We start from the raw sequence: 18,967 nt of genomic DNA on the forward strand, positions 1-18,967 counted from the left end.
AACCTGTCTCCAGAATAACATAATTCTTGTTGGAACAAAACAGACTAAAAGGCAAAACCACACTAATACACAACTGTAAAATACCTGGCCTCTTCTAGGTGTTGCAGCTGTGCTGAGGAATGGATAGTAATGAGCTTGGCTAAATATTCTGAATACAGGCATCTCAAGAGATCTCTTCCCACCTTTTCTTGATGTCTTGCTTCTGGAGCAAAACTGGTTTTCAGCCACAGAATAAACTTACCCAGTCTCCTGGTTTGTCTCTTCCTTTGCTTTTCTCTCATCTCCTCTGGATGTAGTCAAAATATTTCATTACTGTCTTGTTATCTTTAATGTTTATTCTCATCTTTGAAACTGGCTTTGAGCTGTTTCCAAAGACTGCTGGAGCAATTCAGGGAAGTAGAGAAACTCTCGGGGGCTGCACACTACTGACAACAGTAGGATTCATGACTAAGGGGTTCTGTTTCAGTGCCTGAACTCATGGGCTGTGTAATGCTGAATGCACCTCTCACCTGAGCATCTGACTCAGCAAATGCAAAATAGCAATAATTGTGTGCACCTTCATATGTACCCTGGTTTACAGGAAACTGTGAAAATCAATTACCACTCCAAGTGTTTCATTACCATGAGACTGAAGTGGCTTCAAAGGGGAAATACACAAAATTAAATTACTAACAGATTATTAATCGAGTTACCTGTGCTGCCTCCCAGCCCCACTGCCTGTACTTGGGATCGTGGGTGAATCTCCACATATACCAGTAGGTCTCAATCACCTCTGGCCTTAGGATGTAATACTTCTCATTCTGCCGTACTGCCACCGCCTCCACGCCACCATCAAATTTGAATGCTTCTGGGCCCAGCTTTAGTGCTGCAGAGGAAACAAACAACCAAAAAAAAAAAAGTAAAGGTAAGAAAAAATTTGTTCCATTCCAATCTTTGCAGGAAGGATGGGTAGGAGACTGCTTTATCCTAAGGTTGTGAAAAAAAAAAAAAAAATAGAACCTTTAAGCAGTCTCATAAATATTTCCTACTTTTGAGGCCTATAATTTTTCTTATGAATAATTTATCTAATTCCTTTGAGAAAACGACCTATTTTGACAGGACTACAGTAATCCTCTTGAAAACTAATGGAACACTAAGAATATAAACACACTAACACATTCAATTATAGGATAAAATTGAAGTGACCAACATCAGTTCCTTATAAGAAAATGAAAAAAGAAGAAAAGGGTCAACACAGGTTTTCCTGTCCTTTGATCCCACCCAGCACAGTAGGAAAAGATCTTGGAACTAAACCAAGTAGTATCATACCAAATAACCTGTATCTTTATCCAAACTGTTGGTTTAAGGATGTACTGTCAGATCACTGTAACTGATGTGCTGTTATCTTCAAGTAAAGGGTTTACAACTGGGCAATGAAGTCTTAAGTACACCAGAAAATAAATCTCTGAAATAAGAGATGCACTGTTTAAGCCCTTAAAGGAACCTGTAAAGGCCCTGTGCCAGCACCTGGAAGACTACTCATATAAGAACAACACACCTGTAGAATAACTGTCTATAATAAGAAGTTACACATATTTTGTATTAGCTGCACATTGGTCCTCAAATTTAACATTACTTATGCACTCTTATTACTGCACCTCACCATTTATTTTGGCAGAGAATTTTTAAGGTGCTGAACTCTGAAGCTGCACCCAAGCTTTAAAAATTATCAAAGCAATTAATTGTGTAATTCCTATGGGCTAGATGCAAATTAACCAAGGTTTCATGGGTCTGAAAGGGGAACCTTAGAATGCTATAATGAAAAATACAAGCAACTCTCAGTGCAGCCCCAGCAGAAAATCTCCAGAAGTTCCTTAACCTTTTTGTTTCAAGGGACTATGGCTCTGGATGCCAAAAGAAAAAACATCACACCGCTTCAGCCATATGAATGGTAAGAGAAACTCCATCAAGAAATGTTTATTGCACTTGTTTCAAAATGGGCCACTTTACCCACTTAAGTTTCACTTAAAAAATTATATAAATCTCACTATAAAATAGACGGGATTAGATACAGAGTTCTACCAATCCAAAATTCTGAGTACAAGAATGGTTATCCTGGACCAGATGGAATTCTGTCTGCTCCAGTGTCACATCAACAATAGCCAAGATCACACATTGATGGGGAAGTGGAAGCCATCAAGTATATGAGATACCTGTTTCCATCTTTTCTATCAGCCTCCACTGTTTTTGAGCTCAAGACTTCTCCCATACTAGACATACTTTTTTAGGTGGTCAGTAATTCTTAATAAATTTATTTCCCAAGTACTCATCTGGTGCTTCCTTAAATCTGTGTAAGCCTTGAGCATCCAAAACAACCTCTGCTAAGGAGTTCCACATCTCTAATACCTATTTGATGCAGAACCACTCTCCAATCCCTATGTGATTTCTGATGAATTCTACCTAGAATACTATTCAATTCAGCTGTGCCTTGAATGGAAACTGTTTTATGCCCCTAGTTAATCTTTTTGCCCTTCTCTGCAACTCTTCCAGTTCTACTATATCCTTTGTTAAATGAGAAAGGACCAGCAAATACAGGGAAAAAAAGTGCAGGTGAGATTAATACAGTGACATAATGACATTTTCTATTTTTCTCTTTCTCATTTTGTTTTTCCTGAGTGCTACTGAGTTGACATTTTCATAATCTCAAAAGCAATTTCCTGAATTGCAATGGTCAGTTAGCACTCATCATTTAATATGTAAGGTTAGAAATAATTTTTTCAGAGGTGCCTCACTTCCCAATTAACTACATTGGATTTAATTTAGCAATTTATTATGCAGTTACTCAACCTCGTAAGGTCCTTGTGAAGTGCTTTTATTTGTTATTATCAGCACACTTAGTTTATTGTTCCTGCCCTTTTCTGATCATTTATATATGTGTGTGCTTTATTTATAGATAATACATACTAAAATATGAAATGCAAATATACTACACACTTACAATGTATATAAATACAGTATACATTTTACACACCTATAGACATACATATATGAAATATATCAGAGTACTGCTGGTTAACCAGCATTTATCCACTGCAAGAGTGGAGTATTGACCTCTATCCTCTTTCCTATATTATGCCCATTTTCTTCCTCCATGCAAGTACTTGCTGCTTAGATTGTAATTGTTTAATGTCGCTAATGGGCCTTAGTAAAACACTTGTTAAAAAGCCTTTTGGAATCAGGGAAACATCACAACTATGTTAGTCTTATCTACCAAAGAAGCTGGAGTTCTGGTGATCCACAACCTACAGAAACTGTGATGTCTTCTCTTGCTTTGTAGCCTGCTCGTGCATTAAATCCTTAATTATTTACTCACACCTATTCCTAATGCTATTGAGCACTACAAGAAATGAAACCACCCAAGGATGGGTGACCTCTGCATGTTGAGATGATTTCACCAAATTCTTATCTGAAACCAAGGACGAAAAATTATAGCTAGCTAAAGAAAAGAAGCTATTATGGACACAATACCTTTCAGGGGCCATTCTTCTAAGTCAAGAACCATCTAAGGCCATTTTACAATGCTATAGTGATCACAGAATAATCCAAATGTTTTCATATTAATAGTGCCAATAGACTATATTCTAGGCAGGGAGAATAGATGAGAAACAATTTCATACCAGTGCAAAGCTGAACAACCACCATTTAAAAAAAAATTTAACTGACATAAAGTTGACTTCAATGAGAGCTGTATTTAGCACTGCCAAAAAAAAAGGGGGGCAAATCTTTGTACTTTTAGATAAATATATTTCTAATTCCATAAGTATTTTTGAAAATATTGTCTGTTTTGTATGTTTCTTTAAGACTACAATCAATCTAGCAACAAATTTCCTGAAAGTAAGAAAGGATTCATAACTATAATAATACTTGCTAGGCTCTAATTCATACAAAATTGGAGGAACAGAACATTCAAGACACTTCTCTGTGAGACTCTGATTCTCATTGCTATTTCATACATCTCACAAAAACATGTTATTATTCTCATTTCCTCAGCCTTGCCTGTTTAGCTGCTTACTGAAAGTCTTGGGGCAGAGACAGCATCTACTCATACCATTGCATATGTCTCAGCTGAAATCTTAGTCATCTGGCTTATTCTGCACTAGAATTGTCACACATAAAAAACAGCTAAAGCTGTACTGCGATTCTGAGGACAGCTCTTGTCAAGAAACTTTAAAGAAGTGCAAAAAATTTCATCCTAAAAGAAGCTCTCTGTAGTCAGTCAATACTTTACACACTATCAGCTAATGGCTAGGAAAATTCTTATGCATAAGGGATGGTAGAGTGTACTAAAAATACTGCATGCTATAGATCAGCACACAATACCATCTAGACAGATAATTTTGCTTATTTATCTAACCTCTACAATACTTATGAAGGCTGATCATTTAGATTGATTTGTTAGTGATCTTTCCATTCCTTTGATTTCATTGGACTTGTTTTTTGTAGCCATCTACAGATTTTGCATTGCCAATTATTTCATGCCTGTGTCATGGTGCTCAGTGGTGCACATTAAGCATGAAAAACAAAGAACTAATAACCAGAAACCAGAACACCTCAAGATGTGCAGTACTCACACAAGCTTAAACAGCAAGAAACCTTGTGCCATGAGCACAGGAAGCTGTATTTTTGTAGCCTTACCAATGCCCACTGACAGCATTGTGATTTCTTCTACTGGCAAATGGGCACACAAATCAGAACATGCCTCCTCTCTTTGTTTTTCTCAATCTTCTCTTCAAACTGAGAGCACACAGGACTACAGGAAAATCCTGAAATCTCCTGTCACAGGATGGGAGATTTAGGATGGCTGCAGCATTCATCCATTGATAGTTCATGGTACAAAAATAGTAGAGTTGGTAGGAAGCAGAGACATGTATAGACTATACATCATAAGACTATTCTGGTTACAGTTAAGTTTTCTCACTGACCATCAATAAGCCTTTTCAAATCCTTTCTAAGGGGTGCCACATGCATTCACAATTTCCTGAAGAGGGGAAGAGCCTTGGAGGGGGCTCTCTTGCTGCCATGCCCAATAGATCCTGGAAACACAAATCCCTTGCTCAGAGGCAGACCAGAACCAGGACTGCACCCCCTGCCTTCACCTTCCAAAATCCACCAGCCTCCTCCAGCTGCTGAATTAGAAAGACATTCTTTGAGCAGTGCTACAGACTGATCCTCAGCTCAAGCAGAATCTACAAGGATTTTCACAGAGCCATGGCTAGGGCCCAAGCTTCTCACAAGATACCTAGTCAGTTCTCCAGCATCTCAGTCTGGAGTCTAAGGTCTTCTCTCAGGTATTCCTGGGGAACATTGACAGGTGACTCAGATTATCAGTGGGACTACATCCCTGCATAAACTTCTCAATTACATGGCAGTGATGCTAGATGCCACTGGGACATAATCCCCAAGAAAATACATCAGGAGTAGTTTCAAGGACTTTCCAGCTTCTCTGTACCAGTCAGCACTAAAATAACTGCCTTTCTGAAATAGCAGGTTTTTTTTTCTAACAGGTTTTAAACCTGCAATATGTGCAACAGGTTGATGATAGTTGTCAATATAATGCCCTCATTTTCCAGAAATGCTTTTATTCTCTGAAATTCTGTTTCAATTTTGCTGAGCCTGAAGCTCAGCTATGGAAATTTAGGTTGCTTCATAAAGTAGTATTTTCACACTGAAGTATTACATCACCATTACTGTAGTTTATTACAAGCAGCTGTGGGATAACACAGGAAAGGGCAGCTCTGCTGGTTTATCTAAAGAGCGAGCTGCCTAACCCCTGCCTGCAGTCTCTGCACCCTTCTCCCTCCTCTGGGCATGCCCAATGGGGCAAACTCTCCCATGTCCATAGGAGAAAAATCAGGAAATTCCCTTTGCCTGCTGAACTATAAACCTATTAGCTGAACCAGGATGACTGTCTGCCCTCTTAAAGATGCTTTTTCTGCCATCAGCCAGTTCTGCCATTAAAGTGTACCATTATGCTCAAATCCTGCTGTTGAAACATAACAAAGAAGTTGACATTTTGCATATATAAGTTCTTAATATCCTTTGAAAAATCAGGCCAGAAAATTAAAACCAAAACATCCAAACACAAACAATCCACATTCCTGGGACTGCATGACTGAACAAAAGAGAACAAGGGCATTGCAAATTTATAGCTGTCTGTACAGCTTTCAGTCTTTCTTGCTCATGTGTTCTTATACAGTCATTAACTATGTAACCAAAACTTTTATCTCTCCCATCTTTTGACTTATTTAGGGTACATAATAAACATCTGAAGGAATAAAATTAGGTCTGCTCAAACAACTGTGAATTTAACATTGCTTATTTTTAAATGTCTAATTAAACATTTAAATGCAATTTTTCAGAATGCAACAATAGCTGCTATGTCCTACCTTTTTTTCTTAAGCATACTCATATTTTTTTCTTTTCCTTTTTTTAAAACTTTTTATTTGCTACCCAAATAAAATTATCACTTCTGTGACTGAGTTATTTAGAAAGACAGGCAACTATACAATGATACGATGTAATCCTGTGGATAAATACATGAATTCTCACCTTAAAACTGCTTAAGTTATAGTTTCCATTATTTCTACTGGGAAGGTATTCCAGAAACTCACTTCTCTGATAGCCATGCAAAACCATTTCCAATCTCCAACCTACATTTATGCACAGCGAGCTTAAAAATCTTGCTCTCGTTACAACTGTGTTCTTTTATATCCTAAAATAACTATTTCTCTTCAGTGTTTACCCCTGAGATGGCAATAAATTTGTTCCTTTCTTCAGTATTATTTTTCTAGCCTGAGCAGGCCAATCTCTCATATTTTCGCCACTGTAAGATAAAAGCTCTGTCACTCTATTCATTCTCTTGGTCCTTCTCTGCATTTGTTCTGCTTGAAATTCAGATTTATACAGAGTATTCAGGGTGACAAATTACACATGTCTTCTAAGGCAGTCTTAATATTATCTAATCTCTGCTGAAATTCTTCATCTGATACAGACCAGGACATTTTTCAACTCCCACTTCAGACAAAGAGCTCCTGACTTTTTCTGGCAAACTTCTTATTTCTGATAGTCCAGTTCTCGAGATGTCCCTGATTGCTATTCTGAGACTCTTCCATTTTAATTATGTTCTACAACTATATGGCCACCATAAGCATACTCAGTACACTTCAAGCATCAAGGTCACTATAAAATAATCCTGGTCCAAAAGACTGACCTTGAGAAACTTCCAGCCCAACAATGAAGTCTGATGCTGCCTCCTCACTAGTAAGGCCTTTGGCCTTCTCACAGTCTGTAGAATACTCTTCATCCTCTCTTGTTTAATTGTACCCACTCAGAATGGACTATTACTAAAACCAATAAAAAGTCTATTAACAATTTTTTTCCTTAACTGTAAGAACAGTATATATGAAAGTAAAAACTTCCCTATAAATCTCTGAGGACAAGAGGTCACACAAATTCCTTCCTCACCATACCCATATAACCCATCTTAGCTGACTGATCCAAAACTGAGGACAAACATGCATGAAGGAACCATAAAATCTGGGTTTTGATTTACTCACCACGATGAAGAGCAGAAGTAAATACACAGATGTTAAAAATTCACACTGGTATAAAACCAGTGCGTGTTAGACAAGGTCAATAACAAATCCTAACAATAATTACAAGAGTTGCTGTATTTTAACTATTGAAATAATTAGATTAACAAGAGGTCTTACTTGTCCTGTCATATGACTCATGACATGTATGTGCAATTTCAGCTCCGAGCTGCAAATAATGTCCAGCTTTATCATCTCTGGAACCATCTGCTCCAAGGGCAAACATTCCACCTGCAAAACAGGTCAAATGGCCCATCTTTCTTTCAAGATGCCCATTCTTCCACTCCCCAATGAAGGTCAGTCCTCCATTGGACTTTCTGATGAGATGTTTTTCTATGGCCTAGAAAGAGATTAAGAGAACATTTAAATGCTGTTTCACATGCAAGTTTTACTTATTAACATTCCTTTATCGAGTAAAGTCTGGCTTTCGAAACAAAAATAATTTTCTTTTTTCAAATGCACTTCTGAGCACTACTGGAACAGACAGCTATAAGAATATAATTTCAAAGCACAAAAAAGAAGAATATCCTAACTGCTAAAAATGCTAATGACATCTAACATAGGAAAATCACAACATAGACAACACTCTACTTCAGAATTCAAAACTTATTTTATGGCTCAAGTAATATTTGTCTAAGTGCTAACTCTGGGAAGTACCAGAGCTCTGTGCACTCTGTGAGTACTCAGAAAACACATCCATGTCGGAAACTTTTGGTCAGCAATGTATGCAAATAGTCAGTCTTTAATAGGAAGTGGCAGGAATGCTCCAGCCACCTTCTAGCTTCTCCATAGCAGCTTTCTGATTGCACATTCTCAAATGATGGGTGTTGGAGGAGCTGTTCACAAAAAAACCCTTTATTTTATACGTGTGGCAACTGCTGCTTTCTTTTTGCACATTTGTACCAAAACATGCTGTTGCTTGTGACTTAAAAATTTTATCCTTCTCTTAGAAGAACAGCTGACTTAACTTCCCAAAGTTTGCAAACTAGATGGAACAATGTTTGCTTAAGCCTCTTTCAGAGAGGATCACAATTCCCACCAACTACTTCAGTATTTACTATGTCTAGCATTAGACAGTGAGAAAGTAATGAAAGAGAAGTGCTGGCCTGCACTCCTGTTGGGTTAATTCCTTCCCTAATACCACTGATAGATCTGAGGTTTGTGCTCATGGCAGGATCTAGAGAGAAGAAGGCAGAAGTAACTGACAGAGCAGAAACCAGTAAGTCTCTGACAGCTGCCAGGGTGGTTGTCTAACCATCAGGCAAATTGGTATTGACAACTGCCTTCTGCTGCTAAGGAGCCTGATGTGGTTAACTCTACAAGCCTCATTTGGGCAGAAAGTACTGGTACAGGAAGTATTGGATCTGCTGAAAACTGCCATTGGAAAGGATATCAAGATCTGGAGCATTAACTCTGTTGATTCCATTATTCTAGACTGTGACAAAACTGATGTTTTTGGACCACATGGTACATAAAAGTTGAGCCCTCTTTGAAGGAAAGCCACTTGAACTGTGAAGAGCAGAAAGGCGTATGGATTATTTATTTCCTAGAGGAAAGCATTTTTTTCCAAATGCTAAGTGACATCTCCTTTTGAATTGTATCTTCCCATAATTTCATAACTGTTGAGGAGCAAATGGTTGCAGAAGCATTTCCAGCAGGACAAAATTGCTGTGGCTAGCACCAGGATAGCCAACAAAGGCCAAATTTATATACTTCTCCATGAGCTACACTTCTACTCCAGATTTGCTTTCATGGTTTGACTGAAGAGGATGTTCTAGGTGCAACATGCTCCTCTTCTGAGCAGAAAACACATCTTCTGAACTTGGAAATAACTGCCTGGTAGAAGGGGTAGTTTTTGAAATCTGAAAATCAAGTCCTATCAGCTACTTAATAACTAGGTTAGGTTCTGAGAGTCACAAAGGAAGCATCTCAGGAATATAAACGCAACTCTCTCAAAATACTTTATCGTTCAACAACCTGCTGCCTGCCAACTGCAAAAAAATGACAATTGGTATTTACAGTAATTAACAAGGGACAGCTGGGCATTGCTGGGAGCCCAAGGGTGCAGGTTGGGATGGGTGTGGCATTTGTACCCTTGGCTGGATGGCTGAGGCCACAGAGCACTCCAACAAGAACTGCAAAGCAGTGACATCCAGCTGGACTACAAGGAGTATACATGTACCAGAGTGGACATGTACACCCCAACTCCCAAAGGGAAGATTTAGTTCACATCAGCTAAGAGATTAACTAATGGAAGGAGCTTCCTTAGTCTGAACAATGCCTGAGCAACAGGGGTGGTTGAGGTCACTTGGTTTGTTCAGCCTAGAGAAGAGACTGAGGGGAGACCTCATTGCAGCCTTCAACATCCTCACGAGGGGCAGTGGAGGGAAAGGAACTGATCTCTTCACTCTTGAGACCAGTGACAGTAGCCATGGGAACAGCCTGAAGTTGTGTCAGGGGAGGTTTAGGTTGGATAGCAAGAAAAGGTTCTTCACCCAGAGGGTGGCTGGGCACTGGAACAGGCTGCCCAGGGCAGTGGTCACAGCACCAAGCCTGACAGAATTCAGGAAGTGTTTTGACAACCCTCTCAGGCACATGGTGTGACTCTTGGGTTGTCCTGTGCAGGGTCAGGAGCTGGACTCAGTGATTCCTGAGGGTCCCCTGCTATTCAAGGTACTCTGTGATTCTATGCAAAACCTCATGTTCCCTGAACATTCCCTGTGCTTTTCATGACTACAAAAAAAATAGCATTTTCTGAGCTGTCTTGCAGCAGTACTTGCTATGTTGTGACAGTCAAGCACACGGCTGAATCCTTCTTTTAGCTACCTAATGCTGTGCAGTAAGAAAGAGTAAGGATCAAATTTATGAGCCTAACAGATTAGGCTACTCAAGGCAGCAGATCAAAAAGAAGCTTACCTATCCTCCAGCTGATGTGAGAAGGAAAAAAAGACACTTGAAACCAGACTAGCTGGAAGGCCCACATGGTGATGTTGAAAGCAAAGTTAAGAGGCCCATCCTCAATTTTTATCCCCACAAAAAATTCCCAGCAGGTTTCACAATTTCAGCTTTTATCACAGCTGTGAATTTCCATACTAGGACATGGCACTGAAATGTCCTTTACAGTGGAAGATTGCACCCATGTTATATACAGAGGGGTTATGGATATACAAATTGTTTGTATGTATGTAAGGAAGTATGTGGTGACCTGGATAAGACTTCATATGCCATGGATTGGAAACCATGACATCTGAAGAACAGATGCTGCATTCTTCTTCCCTGTGATAGTTCCAAGGAATGAGATATCACTGTCTACTGCAAGACTTAGGACTGAGGTCGTATTGTCCATCTTCCACTCACGCTGCTGTAATAAGACAAGGGAGTGAAGTGTGGCTGGACAGAGACATTCTTTTAGACTGGTGGGTGCTGAGAACATTTCCAACTCTGTGCTGTGAGTGGGAGGAATGCATGCTACACCTTTCCCCTTCTGCTTTCACAAATGATGCAAAAAGCTTCTGCTCCACATTTTGAAAAACAAAGAATAAGAAGTGTTAGCTATGGAGGAAGACCTATATTATAGGCAAGAACTCCACATTTTGAAAAACAAAGAATAAGAAGTGTTAGCTATGGAGGAAGACCTCTATTATAGGCAAGAACAAAAGAATGGTAAGGGAACGGCCTCTTAAAAAATTTTAAATAAAAATTTGAATTGCTGTTACGCAAAGCGAATCCCTCTTAATGACTCTTTGCCTATGTCTTTCAATGTCGAGTAGAACCTGGGGGAGACACAAACCCTGAAACAGAGTATGTTCCACAGCACATAAATCAGTACAGTTCATGCAGACTCAAATGTACAGGGTGGGTTTAACTGAGAAAAAGCAGAAGGAACCCTCTGATAGTTGGACTGCAGGACATATCACACATGAATAAGGAGCAGCTTGGCTTTTCCTCCCTCCTATCCACAGAGTGTTTTCACCTGGTCCCAAATTTGCCTTGCTCTGTCTCCATTCAGAGATGTGCCCAAATAAAATGTTCGCAAGATGGTTTACAGTGAAGAGGATGACCAGGAGAGTTTATTTCCTCTAATTTTGAAGTGTTCACAGTTTAGGAATCAGAGTAAAATATTTCAACAGTAACCACAATGGAAGCTAAATATCAACTCCTAAACATCTCTAAACCCACAGGACCTCATACACTGTATTTTAACATAAAATATACACAAGTAATGTTATGAACTAGTAATATAGATTTTAACAAACCCTTGAAAGCTAAGTTCAAAAGGACTGGGAAACAGCCAATGCTTTATCAGTAGTTAAAAAAGTTAATAAAACAATTATATAAAATGAATGATGTGGTTTCAAAAATAAATGTTTGATTGATATGTGTATGCTGATAGTAGAAATATTAGAGATTTCAAAAATTTCTTGGCATTTTACAAAATATTAGTCCTGAACAAGTAAAGAAAAAAAAATTGTGAAAAAATAAAAAAAATCCTTATCCCATGAAGATTCTGCATAGCTACTTTATTCAACACCAGGCAGTATTTCTAACAATGATCTCCAAGAAAAATGCTAGGAAAAAAATTGCAGATGACACAAAAATTGATATAACTATAGATAATGATAAAGGAAAAGTCAGTTCTGTAAAATCACGGAGAGCAGGTGACAAAACGGGTTTTGCCTGAACAATGTGTTGCAATAGAGATAAGTGTAAGGTCAAACACTGAGGAATCGGGAATGTAAATCACAGTGGTAGGAAAGCAGTAAATCGAAAAGATTATAACCAGCTTCAGAATAAAGCAACTGGAAAGTGGTTGATGGTATGAGGCAAAGGTTAAGAGTACAAGCAGAGCTTCTGGCTGGATGAAGAGGATAAAACCAAGAAGGAATCGGTTACAAGAAGAATCACATCAGAAGAACCATTACATTGCTGTCTCCATACTGAAGATACTGGAAAATACATAGAAAAAAGCTTAAGAAATAATTTAAAATATGTTTTATCTTGTGAGACCCAAAAAAAAGAAAGAAAAAAAACCGCACTTTTACTTCAGGAGAGAATGTCTATTGTCTATTGTACATTTGATAGTAACCATCTATATGGTGCAGATAACCCTTTAAAACAATGTAGAGAAGGAAAAAGTCAAAGCAGCTGGAAGTCAAATGTAATCAAATTCAGGTCAGATATAAGACATATTACAGCTTCAAAGCAATTTTGTACTAGAACTTTCACTATATATCTTGTAAAATGTGAATTTTGAGAATTCCAAGAATAGGTGTTTTGTTTTAGAAGACCGACCGCACTAAAACTAAGCTGTAAAAACTTATGTTGAAAGCAACAGGGCATGCACAGAGCCTGGAACACATCAGGCACCAGCCACACATCAGCACTGGGACACGGCTACACAGCCCCTGCTGCTGCTGGTACCACAGCTCACTCAAACCAGCTCAGTTACTCTTTATGTGTCTAAACTGTAGCAGGGGAATGATGGCACAGTGGGAACCACTATGAGAGGCTGCTGAGAGAAGATGGGGAAACTGGGAAAGTAAGAGCTGGGCAGCAAAAAGCTCAGAGCCACCACAGAAAGGCCACCAACCCCCAAATCCCACTGAACCATCTGCAGTACTGCCCTGCTTAGGCAAGCACTTTGTCTGTGACAGGGAGTAAGACCATAGTACAAAAGAACAATAGAAACAGGAATAGATTTGAACTGCATTTTACAAGGCAAATATGGAATATAACATGTAAATGCCCTAGAAAATAATGCAAAGAATAAAACAATTTGGGACTTCAGATCCTAGAATGATGAATTCTCAACACTTTGGTTGTTCTGCACACATCTCAAGGTTGCTAGATCTCCTTCTAATAAATTAGAGCCTGGGCTTTTATATTGTACCATTTGGGACAAGCTGATTATTTTTAGCACAATAATCTGCATCACATGTATTCTACAATAATACTTTTTAAACTACTCAAAGTGAAAGCTAGTATTATTCATCACTTGATTTCTTAAAACTTACATAATCAAAACAAGTCCTGTGGTTGGTGGTGGTTTTTCTCCCTAGGTTTCTTTTTTTTAAATTTAATTTAATTTCTTTGAAATCATTCAAGATTGTTCCACTGTATTGGAAAACTCAATGAATCATAATCACCTCAATTGCATCGTCGTACATTTTCCTTGCCTCCGTGTCCGTCTTGTCTGACATAAGCCAGGCTTTCAATAAATATTCATAAAAACTGTCTCCCAGCCCGCCCACGGATGTGTGATCTGTAGAAGGGAAAGAGGGAAGAAAACAACAAAAAAAAAGGTTGAAGTTGTTATGTAATAGCACCTTAGATTTATTCAAAACATAAACTTATGTTTTTAAGGCCTACTGCTGCAGAATTATAAACACTTTTAGCCTGTTTAGAAAGCTGCACTGCGCTCCTTCCCCTCAAAACTTACATCACAGGCATAGAACCTTCTGTATGTGTTCCCTAATTGCCATTCTGCACAGGCTATCCCTCATATCAAAAATATACTTTAACCTCTGTTTTTACTTCATTCCAAAGAACCTAATTGTTTTGCTGCCAGGGTTTGGGGGTTTTAGTTTTTGGGTTTTTAAGGTATATGTGAAAAAAGCATGTAGAAAACCTCCCAAGACCTCTGTATCCAGGATATAACCAGGTCATGTGGCTGGCTACAAACTGTCATTCATTGACTACACAGAATCCAATCTTTCCAGCAGATTTTTATTTCTTACAGGGTAGTTACTCAACAGACTAATGAATTCCCTAAATTAAATGTTCTTATTGAAATTATTTCTGTCCAAAAGGAAGCAAGGTGCCTTTGCAGTGTACAGCACAAGCCCTGCTCTGTTCCACTGTGCCTGAGAAGCTACACAGAGCTGTGCCATGTGCCACAGGGTAAGAGTGTTTCACTACTAGAATCCACCAGCACATAAACTGAACCTCCTAACACACAGATTTCTTTTTTGTCCCCTTTTTTATTTTATTTTTTCCCTCGCAGAGGTTGCCTTTCACAAATAGTGTCACTGCTATTCTGTGCTGATAGACCACTTGAGAACTATCTGTATTTCTCTTTGGCTGAACTATCATACTTCCCCCACAAAAAGCCTACTGATGGTCTGGCAGCCTTGCAGCTCCTGCTCCAACCAGGGTAAGCACTCACTCAGTACACTCTTCATTCAAAAAGCAGCACTCTGTGAGATTTAATAAGTGACTTCAACCAGAATACACATAACCTTCTCTTTCCTAATGTTACAGCTCTCAAAACAGTAGCATCAGAACAAGTCTTAGACTCCTGAAGCTAGGCAAGGGAAATGTTTAACACCAACATTGTCACAATGCCAGAAATTCACTGCCCTAAGCATGGCTGGTTGAGTCATGCAAGTACCCTTTCACTGGGTGAAGAAAAGATATGACACTTCCTTTTACAAAATACCTCAAAAAGTGGTATTATTCACAGTTTTTCTGGGATAAAGGTGCAAAAGAGAGGTTGAGCTCTCCTTCTGTTCTTTTTTCCTCCAAGCACCACCCTACCACAGCATGTCTGCTTGTCTCTGAAGATGTGAGTGGGAGGTTAGAGCTGGTAGATGCTGCTATCCTAACTCTTCTAGCTGCCTCTTGGCTCGTCTGCTACTTAAAAATGGATTTCTAAACAAAGGCAAGTAGAGAGCCTGTAGCTTTCCCATTTCGTTTCAAGTTGTGAATTTGAAGCAAATTACTTCAGGCTCTTCTTTTGTACCTCAGACTCTCCCTGACTGACTTTTCACACCCAGTTACTCAGTGATTATGAGTTTTCATAAGCTTTCTCAGCCTGAGCTATAAGAGGACATTCAGGTCGTGAGTCACTTTCTCACACAAACGCAAGAGCTAGAAATTACTCCTTCGATTTACAATTACATTCTTAAGCAGACACAAGAAACAAGGGTCTGTGGTTTTCAGGAAAAAAATAAAAAAACCCACAAACTATCCCAAGACTTCAAAGCTACAATTCATGCCAGCATTGCTCAGGGACTGACTTCACAAGAGACAGTTTAAAACTACTTCTGTTAAGCTGCTGCCTTGTCCCCAGCTGAGCTCTGTCATTTGAGTAAGGGATGATCCTCAGCCAGATTTCCTTGACAGATGCACTCAGGTCCCAACAAGGACAGGCTGTTGAACCCTCAGCAGTGTTCTTGTAGTAGCTCCAGCTGGGATTGGGACAGGAAAGAGCAGGAAGATGAGCAGAAAAGGTTCATTTCCTAAACAGAGAAATCCACATTCCAGGTGTCTTTCAAAAGTCAATTATCAGCAACATGTCCCATTTCGTGACTACTTCTCCAGGCATTCATTTGAGAACTGTCCTTCTCTTCTGTCAGCAGCTCTTCTCCTTCACATTGCTTCTCATCTTAGTCAAGAGTATAGGGAACACAGGCACCAGAAGCACTGGGGGACACAAAACTCAGAGCCATTCCCTAGACAGCCTGTTTTGTACCTTCTTTGTACAGAGAACAGGGCTGCTCAAGCCTCTTGGATTCAGATCCTCCTCCCATTCAGAAGCAGACAAGCACATGGTAAGAAACTAAGGCCTTTCAAGGGCCTTCCAATTCCCAGCAGCAGCATTTTCCTTGCTCCTTTTATGCATACCTCACTCCAGCTCTGACCAGCCCAGAGTTTTCAAGGCTCCTCTCTCATTCAGCAGTGGGCTACTCCACTCCCCAGCTGATGCCTTTCACAGCTGGACCAGAGGGAAGACCTGTCAAAAAAGGCAAACGGATCCTGTTCCTTCTCTTCAGCAGCAGGAGAAGGACATATGAAATACTTCTGGTGGGAACACATGGTGGTATTTCAGGGGAGCTGGCCACATCAAGATGCAGCTGTCTTTACGTCCTGTCCCCTCCCCATCCACAAAAATAGCCAAAAGGGGATGGAAGTGAAAAGGAGGCCAATGCAGCAGCTGAACTGAGGTTTAAACACAGTGAGTTTTCCAGCTTCTGCAGCTGCATTAACTGCACTCTGGCAAGGTCTTCTTCAGCTTTTCTGCTAGTGTCTGCTAAAGCAGAATTTGCTGCATTTTAAAAGAACTGTAAGTAGAAATTACTTAAAACACGGTTTGCGACAGATTCTGGGTCTTGGACAATTTGGTCTCACCTAGAGCAGAAATGCTAAAGAAATATTTTCCAAGATTCCTTAGCAAATATATAACTGGTGAAGACTGTAGAACTGGGTCATCGCATATCATTCTCTCCTAAAAGCAAACCTCCCTATCCAAACTTATCAGAAGGTCCATGGTGGCTATCACTTTCTCCTGCTCTTTGAGCTATAGCTCAGATGAATTCAAAGATTTAAGTCAGCTTAACTCAGAATATTTTGCTCAGAAAAATGTTTTCCACATAAAATTTACTGACGTTTTCACACTGGTCCTAACCTTCTGTGTCAATCCAGAGTACTAAAAAGGAATAACTTGTGATTTGAATAACTGAGCTTACAATAGCATCTTGACACTGGGTACTCCACAGTAAACAACTGAGAAGATAAGCATTAAGTACAAGCACTATGAACATTTTAAAATGGATTCGTTCTTTCACAAATTTGATCTACAAGAATCATTTAATTAGCTCTTTGTCATGTAAAGGTTTTTATTTTGAGCTGTTTTTGATGAGCTGTTTTACAGTGAAATTCTGGAGTAGAATTCATTCCAAATTAAGACAAATATAGCAAAAAGAACAGAAGTATGATAGCACAACAAATGTGGCTGAAGCCACATGTTCTGTTCAATGTATATATTTTTAGAACATTCATTCCTTCAAATCAAGACAAATTTGGGTAATTTCTTCATTCCACATTTTTTCAAATGTAGGCCCAGATGACTGGGCAAACATAAAAGGATTCCAGTCAAGAATTGCTTTGGAATTCTTTTCAAACTGAAAGACAGAGTAACTGCAGTTGGAAAGAATAGCTTCAACTTTTGCAACCAAAAGCAATTACAAGAAACCCTGTATTTTTTCTGGTTTGTCACATTTGAAAGCATTGTGTGAAAACCTGTGCAGTTAGTCTGTTTGTAAGGATTCTTCTTCCCAAAAAGAGACAAATAAAACCTTAATAGAAAGACAATGATATTTCGAGTTCCTAGCAACATTTTTGCTCAGCTACTACAAAGGATCTTCATCCTGTTAAATATTGGCATTTTTCTTCTTAATAAACAGCACTCAACTGTAAACAAAAAACCTTCAATGAACAACAAACCAATCAATCTCAGAGCAATACTTTAATGAGTTTTTAAGGTATTGATAAAATATCTGTGCTTAATAACATATTGTGTCTCAGCTAATATGCTGAAAACCAGATCTACGTCTTTCCCGCAGACTGAGACGGGGACCTTCTTTTAAAACCTCACACCATCATTATCTAATATTCCAAAGATAGTTTCATTCCAAATTATCTTATTGGTATCAGCAACGCATGAGCTCACTGCTGACAGAGTCTCCCAGACAAGAAGCAGGACAGCACTAAACCACAATACAGGCAGGAGGTCAGACAGGGCACATACAGTCTCGCTGAAATGCCACTGGATCTCAGCACCAGAGAGGAGGGAGGGTCTGCAGAGCTCGAGTGATTTGTTCTCTGTAAGTGAAACTGTTTCTTTACAAATCTGGGGAGACAAACAGATTTTTTACTGCAAACAGCTCTTCAAGGCATAGGCAACAAGGCTCCCCCCTCCTCAGTGACAGGTGAGGCACTGAGATGGATCTGGCTGTTCTTTCTCTTCAGGACTAATTTTTGAGGGTGGTTGTAGATAACAGGGACACTACGCATTCCCACAGCTCATCCTCATTTGTCATACCCAGACCTACCTAACATCAGTAAATAACTTCCTCCACAGCAAGCCAATTTCCACATGAATGGCAGTGGTTCCCAAGAATACGGTTATGGCCACAGACTGCAAGTTACCAACACATAACTTTTGTTTACAGGGAAAGTTTGGTTCAGTGAGCAATAGCATGCTTCCCACAACAACTGACAGCCCCCTAAAGATAACATGAATAATGAAGCCTGTTCTAATGAAGGTCTACCTGCTCTCTAGAGCAAACTTAAGATGTGCAAATTATTTTTAAGCAGATGGCTTTAAGTAGTTAACAACAGCTTAATGAGGCAAATTAAAAACAGTTCATGATTTGCTAAACCCTCTCTACTTTGTGCCTTAATTGTTCAATTGTCATTTCTTGGCAAGGAGCAAGAATAAAGAAAGAAGCCAGGCATTGTATTAAAGGCAGCACCTCATGCCAGAACTGATGCTGCAGTCCCAACACCTGAGGGTGAGGCTTCCTGCTAGCCAGGAGCAGAGGGGAGTGAGCCAC

At 39.3% G+C, this 18,967-nt stretch overlaps 1 protein-coding gene across 1 annotated transcript in view; it reads right to left on the reverse strand.

Annotated features, from left to right (window-relative positions):
* MAN1A2 (mannosidase alpha class 1A member 2) overlaps positions 1-18,967 on the reverse strand; it is a 130,189-nt gene that overhangs the window by 9,288 nt on the left and 101,934 nt on the right. The window contains exons 9-11 of the mRNA XM_066572141.1: positions 13,778-13,893; positions 7,752-7,971; positions 693-865 (exon numbers count right to left, since the gene is read on the reverse strand). Coding sequence (XP_066428238.1) covers positions 693-865; positions 7,752-7,971; positions 13,778-13,893 — 509 coding nt within the window. The remainder of the gene's footprint in view (positions 1-692; positions 866-7,751; positions 7,972-13,777; positions 13,894-18,967) is intronic.

The sequence above is a fragment of the Molothrus aeneus genome, chromosome 2 (assembly GCF_037042795.1).
Source record: "Molothrus aeneus isolate 106 chromosome 2, BPBGC_Maene_1.0, whole genome shotgun sequence".
NCBI lineage: Eukaryota > Metazoa > Chordata > Aves > Passeriformes > Icteridae > Molothrus > Molothrus aeneus.